The following is a 27363-nucleotide window of genomic DNA, read 5'->3' on the forward strand; positions in this document are numbered from 1 at the left end:
CCCTAAGTCACGCGTCGAGCTGCAGCGCTTTCTCGGCTTCGCGAACTTCTATCGTCGTTTCATCCGTAATTTCGGTCAGGTGGCAGCTCCTCTCACAGCCCTTACTTCTGTCAAGACGTGCTTTAAGTGGTCCGTTTCCGCCCAGGGAGCTTTTGATCTCCTCAAGAATCGTTTTACATCCGCACCTATCCTTGTTACACCTGACGTCTCTAGACAGTTCGTTGTCGAGGTTGACGCGTCAGAGGTGGGCGTGGGAGCCATTCTTTCTCAGCGCTCCCTCTCTGACGACAAGGTCCACCCTTGCGCGTATTTTTCTCATCGCCTGTCGCCGTCGGAACGTAACTATGATGTGGGAAACCGCGAACTGCTCGCCATCCGCTTAGCCCTAGGCGAATGGCGACAGTGGTTGGAGGGGGCGACCGTTCCTTTTGTCGTTTGGACTGACCATAGGAACCTTGAGTACATCCGTTCTGCCAAACGACTTAATGCGCGTCAGGCTCGTTGTGCGCTGTTTTTCGCTCGTTTCGAGTTTGTGATTTCTTATCGTCCGGGCTCTAAGAACACCAAGCCTGATGCTTTATCTCGTCTCTTCAGTTCTTCAGTAGCCTCCACTGACCCCGAGGGGATTCTCCCTGAGGGGCGTGTTGTCGGGTTGACTGTCTGGGGAATTGAGAGGCAGGTAAAGCAAGCACTCACTCACACTCCGTCGCCGCGCGCTTGTCCTAGGAACCTTCTTTTCGTTCCCGTTCCTACTCGTCTGGCCGTTCTTCAGTGGGCTCACTCTGCCAAGTTAGCCGGCCACCCTGGCGTTCGGGGTACGCTTGCTTCCATTCGCCAGCGTTTTTGGTGGCCCACCCGGGAGCATGACACGCGTCGTTTCGTGGCTCCTTGTTCGGTCTGCGCGCAGACTAAGTCCGGTAACTCCCCTCCTGCCGGCCGTCTCAGGCCGCTTCCCATTCCCTCTCGACCGTGGTCTCACATCGCCTTAGATTTTATCACCGGACTGCCTTCGTCAGCGGGGAAGACTGTTATTCTTACGGTTGTCGATAGGTTCTCTAAGGCGGCTCATTTTATTCCCCTTGCTAAGCTTCCTTCTGCTAAAGAGACGGCACAAATCATCATCGAGAATGTTTTCAGAATTCATGGCCTTCCGTCAGACGTCGTTTCGGACAGGGGTCCGCAATTCACGTCTCAATTTTGGAGGGAGTTTTGCCGTTTGATTGGGGCTTCCGTCAGTCTCTCTTCTGGCTTTCACCCCCAGTCTAACGGTCAAGCAGAACGGGCCAATCAGACTATTGGTTGCATCTTACGCAGTCTTTCTTTTCGTAACCCTGCGTCTTGGTCAGAACAGCTCCCCTGGGCAGAATACGCCCACAACTCGCTTCCTTCGTCTGCGACCGGGCTATCTCCTTTTCAGAGTAGCCTCGGGTACCAGCCTCCGCTGTTCTCATCTCAGTTCGCCGAGTCCAGCGTCCCCTCCGCTCAGGCTTTTGTCCAACGTTGCGAGCGCACCTGGAAGAGGGTCAGGTCTGCACTTTGCCGTTATAGGGCGCAGACTGTGAGAGCTGCTAATAAGCGTAGAACTAAGAGTCCTAGATATTGTCGCGGTCAGAGAGTTTGGCTCTCCACTCAGAACCTTCCCCTTAAGACAGCTTCTCGCAAGTTGACCCCGCGGTTCATTGGTCCGTTCCGTATTTCTCAGATCATTAATCCTGTCGCAGTGCGACTTCTTCTTCCGCGATATCTTCGTCGCGTCCACCCGGTCTTCCATGTCTCCTGTGTTAAGCCCGTTCTTCGCGCCCCCGCTCGTCTCCCCCCCCCCCCCCCCCCCATCCTTGTCGAGGGCGCACCTATCTACAGGGTCCGTAAGATTTTGGACATGCGTCCTCAGGGCCGTGGTCATCAGTACCTAGTGGATTGGGAGGGGTACGGTCCTGAGGAAAGGAGTTGGGTTCCCTCTCGGGACGTGCTGGACCGTTCGCTGATCGATGATTTCCTCCGTTGCCGCCAGGTTTCCTCCTCGAGTGCGCCAGGAGGCGCTCGGTGAGTGGGGGGGTACTGTCATGTATTGTCATGTTGTGTCTTGTTCCTGTTCTTTCTCTTCACCCTGTCTCCCTCTGCTGGTCGTTTTAGGTTACCTTTTCTTCCCCTCTTTCCCCCAGCTGTTCCTTGTCTCCTCTAACTACCTCGTTCACCCCTTTTCCCACCTGTTCCCTTTTTCCCTCTGATTAGGTCTCTATATCTCTCTCTGTTCCTGCTTCTGTCTTTGTCGGATTCTTGTTTGTGTTTCTCATGCCTGAACCAGACTATCGTCGTGTTTGCTGCAACCTTGTCCTGTCCTGTCAGAATCTGCCAGTTCATCTAACCTTGTCCTGTCCTGTCGGAATCTGCCTGTCCATCTGAGCCTACGTGTGTTTCATCATTAAAGAAACTCTGTTTTTGTTAATTCGCTTTTGGGTCCTCATTCACGCACCTGACAAGAATTTATTGTTGAAAAAGAATTGAATCTCCACAAAGGTATGACAAACAGTATATTCATGTTAATATTTATTTTCATAACTATAGATTATTATGTAATATTTTTGGGATAGAAATGTTTTTATTCTATTCAGAATCCAGAGGACAGAACATTGTGACACAGACTCCTTCAGTGGAAAATGTTCTTCCAGGACAGATGGTCTCCTTATTTATCGAGGAAGTACTCTTATTTCTGGGACTCCATCTAGATTCAGTGGCAGTGGATCTGGGAGTGACTTCACTCTGACCATCAGTGGAGTCCAGGCTGAAGATGCAGGAGATTACTACTGTCAGTTACCACTGTGGGAATGTGTTCACACAGTGATATAGAGCCGTACAAAAACTCTCTCAGATTTCACAGTAACTGCACTAGTTGAGTGTGACTGGAGGTGCTGAGGGGGAAGAGACAGTGACATGGAACTCTGACTGAACTGAAATACACTGAGATAAATATATCAGTGATGCTGACAGTAATGTCAACTCATCCACCTTCATGTTAAATCATTCCTTAAGTGATAACACCCATATGTCCAGATTGCATTAGTATTCCTCTTATGTTGCTGTAGTTCATATGTAAACATTGCCTTTACATGTCACATAATACGTTGAATGGACTCTGTGCAACAACAAGTGTCTCACATCATTTCAGAACAAAAGCCCCAGTCTCTGTAAGATCCCTCTGTCAGGAAGTGAATTTCAAGCAAAGATTCAACCATGTTTATTGAGATGGTATAACAAAGTTATAAGCCCAAAAAACAACGTGAGGTTCAGTCAAGAGCAAGACCACTCTCCTGCTAGAACCTTCCAGCACCTTGCCAGACTCTAATTTAGCCCAGTTAAACCTAGTTTACCAATCAGGGTCATGATTGCCTGGACAATCAGCCCCAACCTTTAAAATGCTGCTGCTCACACAAACCTCTTCAACAGGTCTCTTACACGGAGGAGGTGGAAATAGTTGTAGGAGTTGAGCTGGGGAACCTATGGCAGTGGATGCCCCAGAGCCTGAGAATGTCCTTGAAGGATCCTGATACACTGATCCTGAGAAGGTGGATTTTGAGGCATTTATTGTGCAGGTGATAAATTGTACTGCCCAAACAAGAAATCCAAGAAACTGGACATAATTGTATCTGCAGCTGAAAGGTTTTTGGGTCTTCAGGAATTAACAGCCGAAGCATTGCAGGGACTACTGTCTGAAGATGTTTCTCCCTGCCAGCCCCCTGAGACTGTGTCGGGACCTGATTAGACAGGTGACTTTGACCTATGGAGTACATAAATATTTGTTGATTTTATTTTAGGAACATTTTTCTCCCCTTTCCCTTTTTTCGACATAAATTGAGTGCAGTAATACACCTTTTTTGGGGGGGGTTGTAGTCTAAAAAAAAAAACTAAATAATAATAAAAATAACTACAATTTCCTAGTAGCACCAAAGAAAGTAAGTTTGCATAGAGAGGACACTTTGCATTGGCAGCACATGCTTCAGTGGTCTGGGAGTGTTTATAGCCCTGTGAGTTTAAGAGACACTTCATGACTGAGATCTGTCCTTCATGACAACAGAACCCACAACAACCATCAAATCAAATCAAATCAAATCAAATTTATTTATATAGCCCTTCGTACATCAGCTGATATCTCAAAGTGCTGTACATAAACCCAGCCTAAAACCCCAAACAGCAAGCAATGCAGGTGTAGAAGCACGGTGGCTAGGAAAAACTCCCTAGAAAGGCCTCAACCTAGGAAGAAACCTAGAGAGGAACCAGGCTATGTGGGGTGGCCAGTCCTCTTCTGGCTGTGCCGGGTGGAGATTATAACAAAACATGGTCAAGATGTTCAAATGTTCATAAATGACCAGCATGGTCGAATAATAATAAGGCAGAATAGTTGAAACTGGAGCAGCAGCACAGTCAGGTGGACTGGGGACAGCAATGAGTCATCATGTCAGGTATTCCTGGGGCATGGTCCTATGGCTCAGGTCCTCCGAGAGAGAGAAAGAAAGAGAGAATTAGAGAGAGCATATGTGGGATGGCCAGTCCTCTTCTGGCTGTGCCGGGTGGAGATTATAACAGAACATGGCCAAGATGTTCAAATGTTCATAAATGACCAGCATGGTCGAATAATAATAAGGCAGAACAGTTGAAACTGGAGCAGCAGCACAGCCAGGTGGACTGGGGACAGCAAGGAGTCATCATGTCAGGTAGTCCTGGGGCATGGTCCTAGGGCTCAGGTCCTCCGAGAGAGAGAAAGAGAGAGGGAGAGAATTAGAGAACGCACACTTAGATTCACACAGGACACCGAATAGGACAGGAGAAGTACTCCAGATATAACAAACTGACCCTAGCCCCCGACACATAAACTACTGCAGCATAAATACTGGAGGCTGAGACAGGAGGGGTCAGGAGACACTGTGGCCCCATCTGAGGACACCCCCGGACAGGGCCAAACAGGAAGGATATAACCCCACCCACTTTGCCAAAGCACAGCCCCCACACCACTAGAGGGATATCTTCAACCACCAACTTACCATCCTGAGACAAGGCTGAGTATAGCCCACAAAGACCTCCGCCACGGCACAACCCAAGGGGGGGGGGGGGGGCGCCAACCCAGACAGGATGACCACATCAGTGACTCAACCCACTCAGGTGACGCACCCCCTCCAGGGACGGCATGAGAGAGCCCCAGTAAAGCCAGTGACTCAGCCCCTGAATAGGGTTAGAGGCAGAGAATCCCAGTGGAAAGAGGGGAACCGGCCAGGCAGAGACAGCAAGGGCGGTTCGTTGCTCCAGAGCCTTTCCGTTCACCCTCCCACTCCTGGGCCAGACTACACTCAATCATATGACCCACTGAAGAGATGAGTCTTCAGTAGAGACTTAAAGGTTGAGACCGAGTTTGCGTCTCTGACATGGGTAGGCAGACCGTTCCATAAAAATGGAGCTCTATAGGAGAAAGCCCTGCCTCCAGCTGTTTGCTTAAAAATTCTAGGGACAATTAGGAGGCCTGCGTCTTGTGACCGTAGCGTACGTGTAGGTATGTACGGCAGGACCAAATCAGAGAGATAGGTAGGAGCAAGCCCATGTAATGCTTTGTAGGTTAGCAGTAAAACCTTGAAATCAGCCCTTGCTTTGACAGGAAGCCAGTGTAGGGACGCTAGCACTGGAGTAATATGATCACATTTTTTGGTTCTAGTCAGGATTCTAGCAGCCGTATTTAGCACTAACTGAAGTTTATTTAGTGCTTTATCCGGGTAGCCGGAAAGTAGAGCATTGCAGTAGTCTAACCTGGAAGTGACAAAAGCATGGATTAATTTTTCTGCATCATTTTTGGACAGAAAGTTTCTGATTTTTGCAATGTTACGTAGATGGAAAAAAGCTGTCCTTGAAATGGTCTTGATATGTTCTTCAAAAGAGAGATCAGGGTCCAGAGTAACGCCGAGGTCCTTCACAGTTTTATTTGAGACGACTGTACAACCATTAAGATTAATTGTCAGATTCAACAGAAGATCTCTTTGTTTCTTGGGACCTAGAACAAGCATCTCTGTTTTGTCCGAGTTTAAAAGTAGAAAGTTTGCAGCCATCCACTTCCTTATGTCTGAAACACATTCTTCTAGCAAGGGCAATTTTGGGGCTTCACCATGTTTAATTGAAATGTACAGCTGTGTGTCATCCGCATAGCAGTGAAAGTTAACATTATGTTTTCGAATGACATCCCCAAGAGGTAAAATATATAGTGAAAACAATAGTGGTCCTAAAACGGAACCTTGAGGAACACCGAAATTTACAGTTGATTTGTCAGAGGACAAACCATTCACAGAGACAAACTGATATCTTTCCGACAGATAAGATCTAAACCAGGCCAGAACTTGTCCGTGTAGACCAATTTGGGTTTCCAATCTCTCCAAAAGAATGTGGTGATCGATGGTATCAAAAGCAGCACTAAGGTCTAGGAGCACGAGGACAGATGCAGAGCCTCGGTCCGATGCCATTAAAATGTCATTTACCACCTTCACAAGTGCCGTCTCAGTACTATGATGGGGTCTAAAACCAGACTGAAGCATTTCGTATACATTGTTTGTCTTCAGGAAGGCAGTGAGTTGTTGCGCAACAGCCTTTTCTAAAATTTTTGAGAGGAATGGAAGATTCGATATAGGCCGATAGTTTTTTATATTTTCTGGGTCAAGGTTTGGCTTTTTCAAGAGAGGCTTTATTACTGCCACTTTTAGTGAGTTTGGTACACATCCGGTGGATAGAGAGCCGTTTATTATGTTCAACATAGGAGGGCCAAGCACAGGAAGCAGCTCTTTCAGTAGTTTAGTTGGAATAGGGTCCAGTATGCAGCTTGAAGGTTTAGAGGCCATGATTATTTTCATCATTGTGTCAAGAGATATAGTACTAAAACACTTGAGCGTCTCTCTTGATCCTAGGTCCTGGCAGAGTTGTGCAGACTCAGGAAAACTGAGCTTTGAAGGAATACGCAGATTTAAGGAGGAGTTCGTAATTTGCTTTCTAATAATCATAATCTTTTCCTCAAAGAAGTTCATGAATTTATCACTGCTAAAGTGAAAGTCATCCTCTCTTGGGGAATGCTGCTTTTTAGTTAGCTTTGCGACAGTATCAAAAAGGAATTTCGGATTGTTCTTATTTTCCTCAATTAAGTTAGAAAAATAGGATGATCGAGCAGCAGTAAGGGCTCTTCGGTACTGCACAGTACTGTCTTTCCAAGCTAGTCGGAAGACTTCCAGTTTGGTGTGGCGCCATTTCCGTTCCAATTTTCTGGAAGCTTGCTTCAGAGCTCGGGTATTTTCTGTGTACCAGGGAGCTAGTTTCTTATGAGAAATGTTTTTAGTTTTTAGGGGTGCAACTGCATCTAGGGTATTGCGCAAGGTTAAGTTGAGTTCCTCAGTTAAGTGGTTAACTGATTTTTGTCCTCTGGCGTCCTTGGGTAGACAGAGGGAATCTGGAAGGACATCAAGGAATCTTTGTGTTGTCTGTGAATTTATAGCACGACTTTTGATGATCCTTGGTTGGGGTCTGAGCAGATTATTTGTTGCAATTGCAAACGTAATAAAATGGTGGTCCGATAGTCCAGGATTATGAGGAAAAACATTAAGATCCACAACATTTATTCCATGGGACAAAACTAGGTCCAGCGTATGACTGTGACAGTGAGTGGGTCCAGAGACATGTTGGACAAAACCCACTGAGTCGATGATGGCCTTTTGGAGTGGGTCTGTGGACTTTTCCATGTGAATATTAAAGTCACCAAAGATTAGAATATTATCCGCTATGACTACAAGGTCCGATAGGAATTCAGGGAACTCAGTGAGGAACGCTGTATATGGCCCAGGAGTCCTGTAAACAGTAGCTATAAAAAGTGATTGAGTAGGCTGCATAGATTTCATGACTAGAAGCTCAAAAGACGAAAACGTCATTTTTTTTTTTGTAAATTGAAATTTGCTATCGTAAATGTTAGCAACGCCTCCGCCTTTGCGGATATTCATCTGGACACTTGCTTTCTGCTTCCAAGGTTACAATTTTAATTCAATCTACAGTTTTTACATGTACGGTATATCAATATTAATATTTATATTCAGAACTATTCATTATTATATGTAATATTTAATTCATATAAATGTTTTTACTATATTTTACAGAATCCAGAGGACAGTACGTTGTGACACAGACTCCGGTAGTGAAAGCTGTTCTCCCAGAACAGACAGTCTCTCTGAACTGTAAAACCAGCAGTAATGTGTATTCTAATAACTATCTAGACTGGTACCAACAGAAACCTGGAGGAGCTCCTAAACTCCTTATTTACTATGCTACAACACTTCAGTCTGGGACTCCATCTAGATTCAGTGGCAGTGGATCTGGGAGTGACTTCACTCTGACCATCAGTGGAGTCCAGGCTGAAGATGCAGGAGATTACTACTGTCAGAGTTTACACTGGCCTGGTAGCACTCAGTGGTTCACACAGTGATACAGAGTCGTACAAAAACCTCCCTCAGTCAGACTGCACAGTGACTGTACTGATACAGCTGGGACCTACTGCAGGTGCTTAGGGGGAAGAGACATTGACATGGAACACTGACTGAACTAAATTACACTGAGCTAAATATATCAGTGATGATGTCTATAATGTAAACTTATCCCAGGTGCTGAGGGGAAGACAGTGACATGGAACACTGATCAGTAGAAGAGGTCAACTTTGAGTATTTTTACAAAGCATCATTCAGATCACAAGTTCCCCATCATCCTCATCACACTTGTGAATATTTATTGTCATGGTCGTGAAGTTCACTTATAAAAGTTATATGAAGTTTTAAAACACACATTACCTGTTCATAATCAGAGTCAGATCCACAGATGTAAAAAAAAATGAACAATGGTGATGTTACATCAGCATCAGCCCCATAAATCGAATCTCCATATGAACCTCACAACCAAACGTGTGATGTGATCATCGAGCAATATATGAACTATCTTGATGAGCAGGTCTGTTACATCTGTGAATGAGACATGATGCTGGGCTCAAACATGAAATATGTTTGAATAATATACATTTGATCTGTCATAATATCTGTAATTGTAACTAACCTGAATCCACCATCGAGGTTAAAACCAGTCACTCATATCTGTCCCAGTCTAACTACTAGACTGGTAGCTGTGGGAGTGAAACTGAGATTTACATGGGCTGGGTGGTTCTGCTTGTCCCAGAATAGAGCAGCACTGTTACCAGATGTTCACACTGTCCCCAGAGGGTTGGAGATAGAGAAGACTATGACTATCGTGAAGCTGTGATACTGGTTATATTATGTGGATCTTGTAAAACAAATTTAGCTTAATGTAGGTGTGATCACATTGTTGAGAGTCCAAGATATTGATCAAATGTTCAATAACATTAGTTTACTGTCTTTATGAGTCTATAAATCAAGCAGGTAAAAAACAGTCCAAGAAAAATGAATAAGGAATACCATCTACTGTGTGTGTCTAGACCTCTCCTGTCAACCTGTTAACATTGTAGTATCTAGACCTCTCCTGTTAATCTCTTAACATTGTAGTATCTAGACCTCTCCTGTTAATCTCTTAACATTGTAGTATCTAGACCTCTCCTGTTAATCTGTTAACATTGTAGTATCTAGTCCTCTCCTGTTAATCTCTTAACATTGTAGTATCTAGACCTCTCCTGTTAATCTGTTAACATTGTAGTATCTAGACCTCTCCTGTTAATCTGTTAACATTGTAGTATCTAGACCTCTCCTGTTAATCTGTTAACATTGTAGTATCTAGACCTCTCCTGTTAATCTGTTAACATTGTAGTATCAAGACCTCTCCTGTTAATCTCTTAACATTGTAGTATCTAGACCTCATCTGTCAACCTGTTAACATTGTAGTATCTAGACCTCTCCTGTTAATCTGTTAACATTGTAGTATCTAGACCTCTCTTGTTAATCTGTTAACATTGTAGTATCAAGACCTCTCCTGTTAATCTCTTAACATTGTAGTATCTAGACCTCTCTTGTTAATCTGTTAACATTGTAGTATCTAGACCTCTCCTGTTAATCTGTTAACATTGTAGTATCTAGACCTCATCTGTCAACCTGTTAACATTGTAGTATCTAGACCTCATCTGTCAACCTGTTAACATTGTATTATCTAGACCTCTCCTGTTAATCTGTTAACATTGTAGTATCTAGACCTCATCTGTCAACCTGTTAACATTGTAGTATCTAGACCTCATCTGTCAACCTGTTAACATTGTAGTATCTAGACCTCTCCTGTTAATCTGTTAACATTGTAGTATCTAGACCTCTCCTGTTAATCTGTTAACATTGTAGTATCTAGACCTCTCCTGTTAATCTGTTAACATTGTATTATCTAGAACTCTCCTGTTAATCTGTTAACATTGTAGTATCTAGACCTCTCCTGTTAATCTGTTAACATTGTATTATCTAGACCTCTCCTGTTAATCTGTTAACATTGTAGTATCTAGACCTCTCCTGTTAATCTGTTAACATTGTAGTATCTAGACCTCTCCTGTTAACCTGTTAACATTGTAGTATCTAGACCTCTCCTGTTAATCTGTTAACATTGTAGTATCTAGACCTCTCCTGTTAATCTGTTAACATTGTAGTATCTAGACCTCTCCTGTTAATCTGTTAACATTGTAGTATCTAGACCTCTCCTGTTAATCTGTTAACATTGTAGTATCTAGACCTCTCCTGTTAATCTGTTAACATTGTAGTATCTAGACCTCTCCTGTTAATCTGTTAACATTGTAGTATCTAGACCTCTCCTGTTAATCTGTTAACATTGTAGTATCTAGACCTCTCCTGTTAATCTGTTAACATTGTAGTATCTAGACCTCTCCTGTTAATCTGTTAACATTGTAGTATCTAGACCTCTCCTGTTAATCAGTTAACATTGTAGTATCTAGACCTCTCCTGTTAATCTGTTAACATTGTAGTGTCTAGACCTCTCCTGTTAATCTGTTAATATTGTAGTATCTAGAACTCTCCTGTTAATCTGTTAACATTGTAGTATCTAGACCTCTCCAGTTAATCTGTTAACATTGTAGTATCTAGACCTCTCCTGTTAATCTGTTAACATTGTAGTATCTAGACCTCTCCTGTTAATCTGTTAACATTGTAGTATCTAGACCTCTCCTGTTAATCTGTTAACATTGTAGTATCTAGACCTCTCCTGTTAATCTGTTAACATTGTAGTATCTAGACCTCTCCTGTTAATCTGTTAACATTGTAGTATCAAGACCTCTCCTGTTAATCTGTTAACATTGTAGTACCTAGACCTCTCCTGTTAATCTGTTACCATGGTAGTATCTAGACCTCTCCTGTTAATCTGTTACCATGGTAGTATCTAGACATCTCCTGTTAATCTGTTAACATTGTAGTATCAAGACCTCTCCTGTTAATCTGTTAACATGTTAGTATCCAGACATCTCATGTTAACCTGTTAACATTGTAGTATCAAGACCTCTCCTGTTAATCTGTTACCATGGTAGTATCTAGACATCTCCTGTTAACCTGTTAACATTGTAGTATCAAGACCTCTCCTGTTAATCTGTTAACATGTTAGTATCCAGACATCTCATGTTAACCTGTTAACATTGTAGTATCAAGACCTCTCCTGTTAATCGGTTAACATTGTAGTATCTAGACCTGTCCTGTCAATCTGTTAACATTGTAGTATCAAGACCTCTCCTGTTAATCTGTTAACATGGTAGTATCAAGACCTCTCCTGTTAATCTGTTAACATGGTAGTATCTAGACCTCTCCTGTTAATCTGTTAACATGGTAGTATCTAGACCTCTCCTGTTAATCTGTTAACATGGTAGTATCAAGACCTCTCCTGTTAATCTGTTAACATGGTAGTATCTAGACATCTCCTGTTAACCTGTTAACATTGTAGTATCAAGACCTCTCCTGTTAATCTGTTAACATGGTAGAATCTAGACCTCTCCTGTTAATCTGTTAACATGGTAGTATCTAGACCTCTCCTGGTAATCTGTTAACATGGTAGTATCTAGACCTCTCCTGTTAAATGTGCAACAAGTGGAAAAAGACCTCTGGACCATCTTTACTCCGCATACAGAGACGCATGCAAAACCCTCCCTCGCCCTCCATTTGGCAAATCTGACCATAATTCTATCCTCCTGATTCCTGCGTACAAGCTAAAATCAAAGCAGGAAGCACCAGTGACTGGTCACCAGCACCATAAAAAAGTGGTCAGATGAAGCAGATTCTAAGCAACAGGACTGTTTGCTGGCACAGACTGGAACATGTTCCGGGATTCCTCCGATGGCATTGAGGAGAACACCACATCAGTCACTGGCTTCATCAATAAGTGCATTGATGACGTCATCCCCACAGTGACCGTACGTACATACGCCTACCAGAAGCTATGGATTGCAGGCAGCACCCGCACTGAGCTAAAGGCTAGAGCTTCCGCTTTCAAGGAGCAGGACTCTAACCCGGAAGCTTATAAGAAATCCTGCTATGTCATCCGACAAACCATCAAACAGGCAAAGCGTCAATACAGGACTAAGATTGAATTGTACTACTCTGGCTCTGACGCTAGACGGATGTGGCAGGACTTGCAAACCATTACAGACTACAAACGGAAGCACAGCCGAGAGCTGCACAGTGACACTGTGTGATCATGCTCTCGGCAGCCGATGTCAGTAAGACCTTTAAACAGGTCAACATTTTTAAGGCCGCAGGGCCAGACGGATTACCAGGACGTGTACTGCGAGCATGCGCTGACCAACTGCCAAGTCTCTTCACTGACACTTTCAACCTGTCCCTGTCAGAGTCTTTAATACCAACATGTTTCAAGCAGACCACCATAGTGACTATGCCCAAGAACACTAAGGTAACCTGCCTAAATGACTACCAACTCGTAGCACTCACGTCTGTAGCCATGAAGTGCTTTGAAAGGCTGGTCACGGCTCACATCAACACCATCATCCCAGCAACCCTAGACCCACTCCAATTTGCATACCGTCCCAACAGATCCACAGATGATGCAATCTCTATTGCACTCCACACTGCCCTTTCCCACCTGGACAAAAGGAACACTTATGTGAGAATGCTATTCATTGACTACAGCTCATCTTTCAACACCATAGTGCCCTCAAAGCTCATCAATAAGCTAAGGACCATGGGAATAAACACTTCCCTTTGCAACTGGATCCTAGACAACCTGACGGGCAGCCCCCAGGTGGTAAGGGTAGGTAACAACACATCTGCAACGCTGATTCTCAGCACGAGGACCCCTCAGGGGTGCGTGCTCAGTCACCTCCTGTACTCCCTGTTCACCCATGACTGCATGGCCAAGCATGACTCCAACACCATAAATTAAGTTTGCCGACAACACAACATTGGTAGGCCTGATCACCGACAATGACGAGACAGCCAATAGGCAGAAGGTGTGGTTTCAAGTGAGAACATAAATAACTAAGCAATGACATTTAGGTCTGAAAGTTTTCTAAGAAACTGTGAATCAGGCTTGATTAATGTATGTCTATACCATTCAACAACATTTAAGACTGCCGTCTAATTATTAAAAGAGACAACAGAAATATGTGTTCCAAAGGGAAATCTTTATTTTCATCTATTCATCAAAGCATCAAAGCAAACATTCCTACAGTATCTAATAGTAACAAAACAGAACTCATCAAATCTAACACCGATTAAATCTCAGTCTACAGAGAGGATTGACACATGAACTCAAGCAAAGCCCCCTGTTAGTCTACATGTCAGTGATCAATAAGACAGAGAACATCTGATCTCAGAACAGAGTCAAAGCAGAGGAACCAGCAGCCTCCCTCCACAGGGTTGTGTCACTGAGGGGTTCTACCCAGAACAGTCAGCCCTCCTCAAGGTCTTGGTGACTGGAGTCTGGGATTTCTGCTGGGCTTCACAGGTCACCTCTCCTGCCTTGGTCCACTCCTGGCCAGTGAGAGTCAGGGTGCTGCTCCAGCTGTACAGGCCATCCTTCTCCAGGACCGTAGGACTGGCCTCCTGCTTCTGGCTGGTCCCGTCCACTTTCCAGCTCAAGGTCCAGTCTGAGGGGAAGCCCTTGTTGGCCAGACACATCAGTGTGGCTGTTGTACTGGACAGCTCCTCACTAGAGGGGGGCAGGACGGTGAGGGTGGGGGCACTGTTACCTGGAACAAACAGAACACATCAACTAAGTAATTACAACAAGTACAGCTTTAGTAAGAGATTATCTTCAGAAAAGTACACATCAAAATATAGTGAATTGGAAATGCCCTCTAAATATGAATGTAGAAGTTGGACTGTTGAAAAGATTTGGAAAAAACACTAAAGTAATAGGATACAAAGCAGATTTATGAACCAAACAAGTATAAAGTGGTTAAATAACTAGAGTTACTAGTCATATGGTGTCAGTTATACATGTTATACAGATATTGTTTAGGAATGGATCTGATCAGAACTGCCAAGTCATATTAATAGTATTTACATCACATATCATCCATGTTGGATTATCAAGTCAGTTACAACCATAACTGAGATCCTTTGTCTTCACACTAACAGTGAAGTCTACCATGAACACAATGCAACAATGATGCATACTATATAAAATACCATTAGTTATTATACCAGAATTAGGAGTTATATTCTGCAATTATACAAATAAGACATGTATTTAAACCTACAATTTATCATTTTGATTCAATAAATATTTATTTGAAAGAAGGCTCAGGCAAAATCTAAATTTAACCAAAATTTTTTGAGTTAAAGATAATAAAAATATAACTAAAAAATCGCACACAAACAGTAATACACAGTAATACACAATGCAACTATATTCCATATTATTAAATAGTTATGATACTGGAACTCTCCTCTGCAATCCATCAAACCACACATTTAAATAAACACCTACATTTGAACATGTTATTTAAATAACATTTCATTTGAAAGAAGGCTTTGTCAAAAGTAATTGAACAAAAATATATTTTTTAGGAAGTAAAGTAACAATATTTTCATGGAGACAGAGTTTCACAGAGTAAAATACCCCCAAAAAATAATCAGAAAGAAATATCAAAGAGCGTGTTACTTACTTCCAACATCTAGTCTGGTGCCGCTACCAAAAGTGTACCACAGTGATACAATCCCTATTACTGCTGGTACAACAACCTCCTGCATGTTTGGCACTCTTCATTTCATTAGACTGTGGTTCAAATAATTAACTCTACTATAGTATGAATACATTTCAGAAATGAATTATTCTACTCAATTAGAAATAAAGTGTTTTTCATGTTGATTTCCTTAACATGGACCAAACCTGACTTTTTCTTGTACATCTCCTACTACTGTAGGTGCAGCATGTTTATTCATACAACTAATCTAAAATGTAGGCTAATCACTTCATAGTTTAAAGGCAGGTCAGATTTGATTAGATGTAATAAAATTCATATTCAAAGTGGCCATAGTATGTGTAGGCCTTATGTATTCTGTTTAAATCATCTAAAAAAGTTAATTTGAAAAATCCTCAATATCAAGTCAAAATGTATAGAGAAATTGAAACACGACATCAAAAGTTGAATAAATAGTTTGTAATAAATCATTTGTTCTTTACTTACTTCCAACATCAAGTCTGGTGCCGCTACCAAAAGTACACCACAGTGATACAATCACTATTACTGCTGGTACAAAAACCTCTGTGTTGTGATGCTGCAGCTGTTACAGTGAAGATCACTCATACAGAATCATAATCAACACTAATACACTTTAACATCTTCCAGGTAGAACAAACACTTCATATTAGCTGTTTCTAGATAATACAAATATGAATTGTATCTTAAATCCAGATCTGAGTCATTTTTCCTTCCTCTGTGTATCAGGCGTTCTCCTAGTCTGGAGGTACAGTCCAGCATTAGATCAGTGTTGCTAGTATTCCTCCATATTGTCCATATGAAAGACAACAGCAGCAGCAGTAGTGATAGTGATCCATGTTGTATATTCCTTTATTAAACATGTTGATCTCACATTTAACAGTGGTGGTAAAGTCACAGAGGACAGACAACACTACCAGAGGAATCCCACCAGCTTTAGTTTAGAGAAGTGTTCACTAACTGATTAGAGGAACTTACATGAGAGACCGAGCATGAGTGAACAGACAGTTCATTATATCTGATCATCATCAGAATAATAATATAACGGTGGTGTGACATAAAAGTTACCATACATTAGTTATCAGATAAAACAGTTGCTGTTTGATGTTGTTAAAGGGGCAGCAGGTAGCTAGCGGTTAGAGTGTTGGGCCAGTAACTGAAAGGTCACTAGTTCAAATATCTGGGTCGACAAGGTGAAAAATATGCTGATGTGACCTTGAGCAAGGCACTTAACCCTAATTGCTCCAGGGTCGCCGTTGGCAACGGCAGACACTGGCCTTGACCCCACTCTCCGAGGTTGTCTCAGGGGGAGTTGGGATATGCAAAAATAAATATTTCCAATTCACACTTGGGCATAAAACTGTGTGAAATAAGACAAATTTAATTACCCACCTAATTATTATAAAATAAATCTCTAAATGTATTCTGATGGGATACTACTTGAAACCTGAAATAGAATTGAAACATTATTTGCATAATTAATTTGCTCCGCTGCTCTAAGAGGATTTATAGCCCTGTGAGTTTAACACTTCATGACTGAGAGCTGTTCTTCATGACAACAGAACCATGACTTTTATCACCATCTTCATGTGGACACTTGTTTTCTACATACAAGGTTACAATTTTCAGAATGTATTGTTGAAAATGAATTAAATCTACAGTGTTTACATGTACAGTATATCAATGTTAATATTTCTATTCAGAACTATTCATTACTATATGTAATATTTAATTCATATAAATGTTTTTACTATATTTTTCAGAATCCAGAGGACAGTACGTTGTGACACAGACTCCGGTAGTGAAAGCTGTTCTCCCAGAACAGACAGTCTCTCTGAACTGTAAAACCAGCAGTGATGTTCACAGTGGTTACTATCTAGCCTGGTACCAACAGAAACCTGGAGGAGCTCCTCAACTCCTTATTTACCGTGCTACAACACTTCAGTCTGGGACTCCATCTAGATTCAGTGGCAGTGGATCTGGGAGTGACTTCACTCTGACCATCAGTGGAGTCAAGGTTGAAGATGCAGGAGATTACTACTGTCAGAGTGCACACTACTCCAACAGTGGCTGGGTGTTCACACAGTGATACAGAGTCGTACAAAAACCTCCCTCAGTCAGACTGTACAGTGACTGTATTGATACAGCTGGGACCTACTGCAGGTGCTGAGGGGAGGAGATGATCCAGTACAATGACGCAGTGTGTAGTAGAGCTGAACAACAATAGAGTCAAACTAGAGCTATGTCTAGAAGACCTTACATCATAACTGATCACTAAATGCTTCTCCTGAACATTAACTACATGTTGACTCTGTTAAGTAACCATCAACCAATCTGAATGGAGATATTGTGCAATTATCAAAACCCCTAAAGATGACTTGTGTTTTGAAAAGCTAGAATTCAATCAACATGATTCAAACAGATACAATAAAGCCACTAAACATTACCCATACATCCTCCCTCACACTACTGTGGTAGTTCCAGAGAGCAGCAGGTGATGCAGGAGACTGGAGACGTCAGAGCTCTGGAGATCTCCCTTTTAGATCAGTCAGTCAGCAGCATCACAGACTGCAGTTACTGAGCCTGACCACTGGAGGGAGACATAAAGCAGCTACTATCTGGTCTAATAACACAGTAATAACAATATGCTCCATTTGTAGATGTCTATAATCAATATATCAGTCCTCATTCAGCACTTATATCAGAAACCATGTCAGTGATTACATAGCTATCAGGTTTCTACATCACACAACATTTATTAATAACATCTGACTGTCCAGGAAGAGTATTTCAGTGAAAAAGCCAGAGGAGGTGTTATATATGGCCAATATACTGTGGCCAAAGGCTGTTCTTAAGCACAACGCAACACGGTGTGTCTGGACACAGCCCTTAGACAGGTATATTGGCCATATATCACAAACACCCAAGGTTCTTTATTTATATTATAAACTGGTTACCAACATAATTAGAGCAGTATAAATAAAAGTTGTTTTCATACCCATGGTACACGGTTTCATAGACCACGGCTGTCAGCCAGTCATCGTTCAGGGCTCGAAACACCCAGTTTATTATTACATATAAGACACTTTGATTTGAGATATTATAACAGGATTATAAACCCACTTAAACGATCTAAGGTTCTGTCAAGTTATAACCTCTCTCCTGCCACGCCTGGCTAGAATCTTCCAGAACATTCCCAGCCTTTGATTGAGCCCAGATGAGGCTTGTTTACCATTCAAGGCCATGACTGGCTGGACAATCAGCCTCAATCATTAAAATGCTGCTGTTCACACAGATCCTGTCAACTACATTATCCCTGTGGCACCAAAAAGTATGTTTGAATAGTAAGGACAGTTTGCATAGACAGCACATGCTTCAGTGCTCTGGGAGTGTTTATATCCCTGTGAGTTTAACACTTCATGACTGAGAGCTGTCCTTCATGACAACAGAACCCACAACAACCATGACTTTTATCACCGTATTCATCTGGACACTTGCTTTCTGCTTCCAAGGTTGCAATTTTTTGAATGATTTAAATTTACACTATCGACATGTATATCAATGTTACTAATTATTTCAAAATGATTGATTACTAAATGTAATACTTCATTCATATAAATGTTTTTATTATATTTTTCAGAATCCAGAGGACAGTACGTTGTGACTCAGACTCCTACTGTAAAAGCTGTTCTCCCAGGACAGAACATCTTTCTGAACTGTATAACCAGCAGTGATGTGTATTCTATTAATCGCCTAGCCTGGTACCAACAGAAACCTGGAGGAGCTCCTAAACTCCTTATTTACCATGCTACAACACTTCAGTCTGGGACTCCATCTAGATTCAGTGGCAGTGGATCTGGGAGTGACTTCACTCTGACCATCAGTGGAGTCCAGGCTGAAGATGCAGGAGATTACTACTGTCAGAGTTTACACTGGCCTGGTAGCACTCAGTGGTTCACACAGTGATACAGAGTCGTACAAAAACCTCCCTCAGTCAGACACCTCTATGGTAGTTCCAGAGCTCTGGAGATCTCCCTTTTAGATAAGTTGGGCTACTGAGTGGCGCAGCAGTCTAAGGCACTGCATCTCAATTCTAGAGGCGTCACTACAGATGCTGGTTCGATCCCGGGCTGAATCACAAACAGCAGTGATTGGGAGTCATAGCAAAACATTATTTGTTCTTAACTGACTTGCCTACATAGTACATTTAAAAATATATATATTTATATGTTTTTAAATGAAGTCAGTCAGCAGCATTTAAGTCTTTGAATGCCAAGTTAACAAACAGATCACTGACCATTTCGAATCCCACCGTACCTTCTCCGCTGTGCAATCCGGTTTCCGAGCGGTCACGGGTGCACCTCAGCCACGCTCAAGGTTCTAAACGATATCATAACCGCCATCGATAAAAGACAGTACTGTGCAGCCGTCTTCATCGACCTGGCCAAGGCTTTCAACTCTGTCAATACATTAAAATACTCTTATTGGCAGACTCAACAGCCTTGGTTTCTCAAATGACTGCCTCTCCTGGTTCACCAACTACTTCTCAGATAGAGTTCAGTGTGTCAAATCGGAAGGCCTGTTGTCCGGACCTCTGGCAGTCTCTATGGGGGTGCTACAGGGTTCAATTCTCGGGCCGACTCTTTTCTCTGTATATATCAAAGATGTCGCTCTTGCTGCGGGTTATTCCTTGATCCACCTCTACGCAGATGACACCATTCTGTATACAGCTGGCCCTTATTTGGACACTGTGTGAACAAACCTCCAAATAAGCTTCAATTCCATACAACACTCCTTCCGTGGCCTCCAACTGCTCTTAAAAACTCGTAAAACTAAATGTGTGCTCTTCAACCCATTGCTGCCCACACCCGCCCGTGCGACTAGCATCACTACTCTGGACAGTTCTGAATTAGAATATGTGGACAACTACAAATACCTAGGTGCAAGGCTGGACTGTAAACTCTCCTTCCAGACTCATATTAAACATCTCCAATCCAAAATTAAATCCAGAATCGGCTTCCTATTTCACAACAAAGCCTCCTTCACGCACACTGCCAAACTGACTATCCTACCGATCCTCAGCTTCAGCAATGTCATTTACAAAATATCTTCCAACACTACTCAGAAAACTGGATGCAGTCTTTCACAGTGTCATCCATTATGTCACCAAAGCCCCATATACCACCCATAACCGCGACCTGAATGCTCTCGTCGGCTGGCCCTCGCTACATATTTGTCGCCAGACCCACTGGCTCCAGGTCATCTACAAGTCTTAGCTAGGTAAAGCTCTGCCTTATCTCAGCTCACTGGTCACCATAACAAAACCCACCCGTAGCACGCACTCCAACAGGTATATCTCATTGGTCATCCCCAAAGCCGCCTTTCCTTCCAGTTCTCTGCTGCCAATGACTGGAGCGAACTGAAAAAATATCTGTAGATGGAGTCTTATATCTCCCTCTCTAACTTTAAGCACCAGCTGTCAGAGCAGCTCACAGATAACTGCACCTGTACATAGCCCATCTGTAAATAGCCCATCCAACTACCTCATCCCCATATTATTACTTACCCTCTTGCTCTTTTGCACCCCAGTATCTATTCTTGCACATCATCATCTGCACATCTACAGTGCCTTGCGAAAGTATTCGGGCCCCTTGAACTTTGCGACCTTTTGCCACATTTCAGGCTTCAAACATAAAGATATAAAACTGTATTTTTTTGTGAAGAATCAACAACAAGTGGGACACAATCATGAAGTGGAACGACATTTATTGGATATTTCTAACTTTTTTTAACAAATCAAAAACTGAAAAATTGGGCGTGCAAAATTATTCAGCCCCTTTACTTTCAGTGCAGCAAACTCTCTCCAGAAGTTCAGTGAGGATCTCTGAATGATCCAATGTTGACCTAAATGACTAATGACGATAAATACAATCCGCCTGTGTGTAATCAAGTCTCCGTATAAATGCACCTGCACTGTGATAGTCTCAGAGGTCCGTTAAAAGCGCAGAAGAAGGAACACACCAGGCAGGTCCGAGATACTGTTGTGAAGAAGTTTAAAGCCGGATTTGGATACAAAAAGATTTCCCAAGCTTTAAACATCCCAAGGAGCACTGTGCAAGCGATAATATTGAAATGGAAGGAGTATCAGACCACTGCAAATCTACCAAGACCTGGCCGTCCCTCTAAACGTTCAGCTCATACAAGGAGAAGACTGATCAGAGATGCAGCCAAGAGGCCCATGATCACTCTGGATGAACTGCAGAGATCTACAGCTGAGGTGGGAGACTCTGTCCATAGGACAACAATCAGTCGTATATTGCACAAATCTGGCCTTAATGGAAGTGGCAAGAAGAAAGCCATTTCTTAAAGATATCCATAAAAAGTGTCGTTTAAAGTTTGCCACAAGCCACCTGGGAGACACACCAAACATGTGGAAGAAGGTGCTCTGGTCAGATGAAACCAAAATTGAACTTTTTGGCAACAGTGCAAAACGTTATGTTTGGCGTAAAAGCAACACAGCTGAACACACCATCCCCACTGTCAAACATGGTGGTGGCAGCATCATGGTTTGGGCCTGCTTTTCTTCAGCAGGGACAGGGAAGCTGGTTAAAATTGATGGGAAGATGGATGGAGCCAAATACAGGACCATTCTGGAAGAAAACCTGATGGAGTCTGCAAAAGACCTGAGACTGGGACAGAGATTTGTCTTCCAACAAGACAATGATCCAAAACATAAAGCAAAATCTACAATGGAATGGTTCAAAAATAAACATATCCAGGTGTTAGAATGGCCAAGTCAAAGTCCAGACCTGAATCCAATCGAGAATCTGTGGAAAGAACTGAAAACTGCTGTTCACAAATGCTCTCCATCCAACCTCACTGAGCTCGAGCTGTTTTGCAAGGAGGAATGGGAAAAAATGTCAGTCTCTCGATGTGCAAAACTGATAGAGACATACCCCAAGCGACTTACAGCTGTAATCGCAGCAAAAGGTGGCGCTACAAAGTATTAACTTAAGGGGGCTGAATAATTTTGCACGCCAAATTTTTCAGTTATTGATTTGTTAAAAAAGTTTGAATTATCCTAAAAATGTCGTTCCACTTCATGATTGTGTCCCACTTGTTGTTGATTCTTCACAAAAAAATACAGTTTTATATCTTTATGTTTGAAGCCTGAAATGTGGCAAAAGGTCGCAAAGTTCAAGGGGGACGAATACTTTCACAAGGCACTGTATCTCTCCAGTATTAATGCTAAATTGTAATTATTTTTGCCTCTCGGGCCTATTTATTGCCTACCTCCCTACTCTTCTGCATTTGCACAGACTGTACATAGCTTTTTCAATTTTCCTTTTCTTTTGTGTTATTTACTGTACGATTGTTTATGTGTAAGTCTGTGTTGTTGTTTTTGTCGCACTGCTTTGCTTCATCTTGGCCAGGTCGCAGTTGTAAATGAGAACTTGTTCTCAACTGGCCTACCTGGTTAAATAAAGGTGAAATAAATAGAGGAATTGATCAGAGAAACCTGCATGATGTAAGTGTCCATCTCATTACACTTTTTTAAGTTTTATCTCTGTCCTGTAGGTGACAGAAAATCCACATACTCTTTCTACCATATCCTATATCCCCAACATGATTTATGTTACATGATTATTTTCGACAGAACGTTGGTGGAACGCCGCAGCGATGTGTCTCTCCAACAGCACCCTGGAGAGGCGCACTGGGAATGGACAAGCAAAATGTTTTGCGCCCCTGCCTTTGTCAAAGTGGGCACTGCTTATCATAGGGCTGCATCAGCGCTCACCTAAAAAGCCCATATGCCACTGGCGAGAGAAATTATCATTGTTTTTGGGCAGAATTATGCAAGGTTTTATGTGTTCCTGTATGTGTGTACTGGTCAGTTTAGCTCAGAAAATGCCGCCCTCGTCAATCTAACGCCACCTAATCCTGCCTAATGAGCGGGCTGGCCGTGCCAATGATCACTGAAAGGTGGAAACTGACTGGTTTCCATGGATATCAATATGTTACCATAGCATATTACCATAACAATAATAAACAGAAAGTGATATATGTTCAGAAGTTACATGATATATGACTTTTAAAAATCTCCATTATTCATTATAGTTTTGTCTTGCTAAAAAACAACCAATAACCAATAATAGCATTGTATTTATGCCCTTTTTATTCACGTAATTTAATATTACTTGAAAGTTACAATCGCTTCAGGCTCCCAAGCCCTCAAAAAATCCACAAATAGACCTTACAACCAGCTGTGGAAATCCAATGGATGTGATCATCAACAGCAGCATATTAACTTTTTTCATGAGTAGGTTACGGACTGTTAGCTCTGTGAATGAGACCTGACGCTGGATTCAACATGAGACACATGTAAACTACTTGTCCATAAACTATCATCATGAAGTATAATACCCATTTTATCTGTCATTCATTACATGTTGGCATATCTGTTATGTCTCCCTTCCTGAATCCACCATAGAGGTTAAAACCAGTCACTCCCTCACATCTGGCCCAATCCAGGGTATTTCAGACAGTGAAACTGTTCAACTGCTAGACTGGTCGCTGTGGGAGTGAAACTGAGATTTACATAGACAGGGTTGAGTGGTTCTGCTTGTTCCAGAATAGAGCAGCGCTGTCACCAGATGTTCACTCTGTTCCCAGGGGGTTGGAGGTAGAGAAGACTATCTTGAAGATGTGATACATTTGTCCACATAATATTAAATGTATTGCAATTAAGCAAAATACAGGAATGATCACATTGGTGAGAGTCCGACATATCAAACAAATGTTCAATAGCATTAGACTAAGTCTATAAATCAAGCAGGTTAAAAAACTTTCCAAGAAAGATGAATAAGGAGTACCATGCACTACATGTGGCTTGACCTCTCCTGTTAATCTGTTAACATTGTATTTTCTAGAACTCTCCTATTAATCTGTTAACTTTGTAGTATCTAGACCTCTCCTCTTAATCTGTTAACATTGTATTATCTAGACCTCTCCTGTTAATCTGTTAACTTTGTATTATCTAGACCTCTCCTGTTAATCTGTTAACATTGTAGTATCTAGACCTCTCCTGTTAATCTGTTAACATTGTAGTATCTAGACCTCTCCTGTTAATCTGTTAACATTGTAGTATCTCGACCTCTCCTGTTAATATGTTAACATTGTATTATCTAGAACTCTCCTGTTAATCTGTTAACTTTGTATTATCTAGACCTCTCCTGTTAATCTGTTAACATTGTAGTATCTCGACCTCTCCTGTTAATCTGTTAACATTGTAGTATCTAGACCTCTCCTGTTAATCTGTTATCATCCTAGCCAGAACAGTCAGCCTTCCTCAGGGTCTTGGTGACTGGAGTCTGGGATTTCTGCTGGGCATCACAGGTCACCTCTCCTGCCTTGGTCCACTCCTGGGCAGTGAGAGTCAGGGTGCTTCTCCAGCTGTACAGGCCATCCTTCTCCAGGACCCTAGAACTGGCCTCCTGCTTCTGGCTGGTCCCGTCCACTTTCCAGCTCAAGGTCCAGTCTGAGGGGAAGCCCTTGTTGGCCAGACACGTCAGTGTGGCTGTTGTTGTACTGGACAGTTCCTCTCTAGCGGGGGGCAGGACAGTGAGGGTGGGGGCACGGTTACCTGGAACAAACAGAACACATCAACTGCATCAACTATGTCCAAAAGATTTATAAAAGCAATAGATATACAAATATATTGATTTGGAAATGCCTTCTAAATATAGTGTAGTTAGATTGATAAAAGATTTGAAGAAAACACAAAACATAATATGATACAATGCAGATTTATGAACAATATGAGTCAAGTGTAAGTGGTTAACTTTAGCATTACTAGTATGTCAGATATCTTAGAATTGTTTCTGATCAGAATACTCTTTTTTTATTTTTATAAAAGATTTGAAGAAAACACAAAACATAATATGATACAATGCAGATTTATGAACAATATGAGACAAGTGTAAGTGGTTACCTTTAGCATTACTAGTATGTCAGATATCTTAGGATTGTTTCTGATCAGAATAAATTGTACCCCCTTTTCTCCCCAATTGTTTTTAGTTTTAGTTCTTGTCTCATCGCTACAATTCCCGTACGGGCTCAGGAGAGACGAAGGTTGAAAGTCATGCATCCTCGGATACACAACCCAACCAAGCCGCGCTTCTTAACACAGCGCGCATCCAACCCGGAAGCCAGCCGCACCAATGTGTCAGGGGAAACACCGTGCACCTGGCAACCTTGGTTAGCGTGCACTGCGCCCGGCCCGCCACAGGAGTCTCTGGTGCGCGATGAGACAATCCCTCCCTAACACAGACGACGCTAGGCCAATTGTGCTTCGCCCCACGGACCTCCCGGTCGCGGCCGGTTGCGACAGAGCCTGTGCGTGAACCCAGAGTCTCTGATGGCACAGCTGGCGCTGCAGTACAGCACCCTTAACCACTGCGCCACCCGGGACGCCTCTGATCAGAATACTCTTAACATCTCCAGTATATTAAGATAATCCAACAGGTTGTATAAAACCATTGTCACGTTCTGATCTTAGTTCCATTGTTTTGTCTTTGTTTTAGTATGGTCAGGGCGTGAGTTGGGGTGGGCAGTCTATGTTCCTTTTTGTATAATTTGTGATTTCTGTGTTTGGCCTGGTATGGTTCTCAATCAGAGGGAGCTGTCAATCGTTGTCCCTGATTGAGAACCATACTTAGGTAGCCTGATTTCACTTTTGAGTTGTGGGTGATTATTTTCCGTGTCAGTGTTTGTTCCACATGGAACTGTTTCAGTTTTGTTATTTCTCTGTGGCCAATGTGAGTAAAACATTTACACGTGTTAACCCTCGCAAAGCTGCCGGACCAGACTGCATCCCTAGGTGCGTCCTCAGAGCATGCGCAGACCAACTGTCTAGTGTGTTTACAGACATATTCAATCAATCCCTATCCCAGTCTGTTGTCCCCACATGCTTGAAGATGGCCACCATTATTCCTGTTTCTAAGAAAGCTAAGGTAACTGAACTAAATGACTATCACCCCATAGCACTCACTTCTGACATCATGTAGAGCTTTGAGAGACTAGTCAAGGATCATATCACCTCCACCCTACCTGACACCCTAGACCCACTCCAATTTGTCTACCGCCCCAATAGGTCCACAGACGATGCCATCACACCGTCTGGACAAGAGGAATACCTATGTAAGAATGCTGTTCATTGACCACAGCTCAGCATTCAACACCATAGTACCCTCCAAACTCATCATTAAGCTTGAGAGCCTGGGTCGAGACCCCGCCCTGTGCAACTGGGTCCTGGACTTTCTGACGGGCCGCCCACCAGGTGGTGAAGGTAGGAAACAATATCTCCACTCCGCTGATCCTCAACACTGGGGCCCCACAGGGGTGTGTTCTCAGCCCTCTTCTGTACTCCCTGTTCACCCATGACTGCTTGGCCATGTACGCCTGCAACTCAATCATCAAGTTTGGAGATGACACTACAGTGGTAGGCTTGATTACCAACAACGACGAGACAGCCTACAGGGAGGAGGTGAGGGGCCTCGGAGTGTGGTGTCAGGAAATAACCTCTCACTCAACGTCAACAAAACAAAGGAGATGATCGTGGACTTCAGGAAACAGCAGAGGGATCACCCCCCACCCCCATCCACATCGACGGGACCGTAGTGGAGAAGGTGAAAAGTTTTAAGTTTCTCGGCATACACATCACAGACAAACTGAAATGGTCCACCCACACAGACAGCGTGGTGAAGAAGGCGCAACAGCGCCTTCAGGAGGCTGAAGAAATTTGACTTGTCACCAGAAACACTCACAAACCTTTACAGATGCACAATCAAGAGCATTCTGTTGGGATGTATCACCGCCTGGTATGGCAACCCCAGAGGGTAGTACGGTCTGCACAACGCATCACCAAGGGCAAGCTACCTGCCCTCCAGGACACCTACAGCACCATATGTCACAGGAAGGCCAAAAAGATCATCAAGGACAACAACCACCCGAGCCACTGCCTGTTCACCCTGCAATCATCCAGAAGACGAGGTCAGTACAGGTGCATCAAATCTGAGACCGAGAGACTGAAAAACAGCTTCTATCTCAAGGCCATCAGCCCGTTAAACAGCCATCACTAACATAGAGAGGCTGCTGCCAACATACAGACTCAATCTCTGGCCACTTTAATA

General features: G+C 42.8%; 1 long non-coding RNA gene, 1 pseudogene and 1 gene segment (V, D, J or C); all 3 read right to left on the minus strand.

The window, feature by feature from the left end:
• Positions 1-4092: 4092 nt before the first annotated feature.
• LOC118942907 (uncharacterized) lies at positions 4093-9196 on the minus strand. The gene is made up of 3 exons (XR_005038548.2): positions 9106-9196; positions 8847-9014; positions 4093-4742 (listed from the first exon to the last, which is right to left on the minus strand). It is a non-coding gene; the product is annotated as an uncharacterized LOC118942907 (long non-coding RNA).
• A 4415-nt stretch (positions 9197-13611) lies between these two features.
• Positions 13612-15401, minus strand: LOC110499926 (Ig kappa-b4 chain C region-like). The segment is given in 2 exon segments: positions 13612-14197; positions 15119-15401. Coding segments are annotated over 2 exon segments (399 nt in total).
• Positions 15402-24498: 9097 nt separating this feature from the next.
• Positions 24499-26612, minus strand: LOC118943000 (Ig kappa-b4 chain C region pseudogene; annotated as a pseudogene).
• Positions 26613-27363: the final 751 nt, after the last annotated feature.

The sequence above is a fragment of the Oncorhynchus mykiss genome, chromosome 21 (assembly GCF_057628025.1).
Source record: "Oncorhynchus mykiss isolate SJ-2025 chromosome 21, ASM5762802v1, whole genome shotgun sequence".
NCBI lineage: Eukaryota > Metazoa > Chordata > Actinopteri > Salmoniformes > Salmonidae > Oncorhynchus > Oncorhynchus mykiss.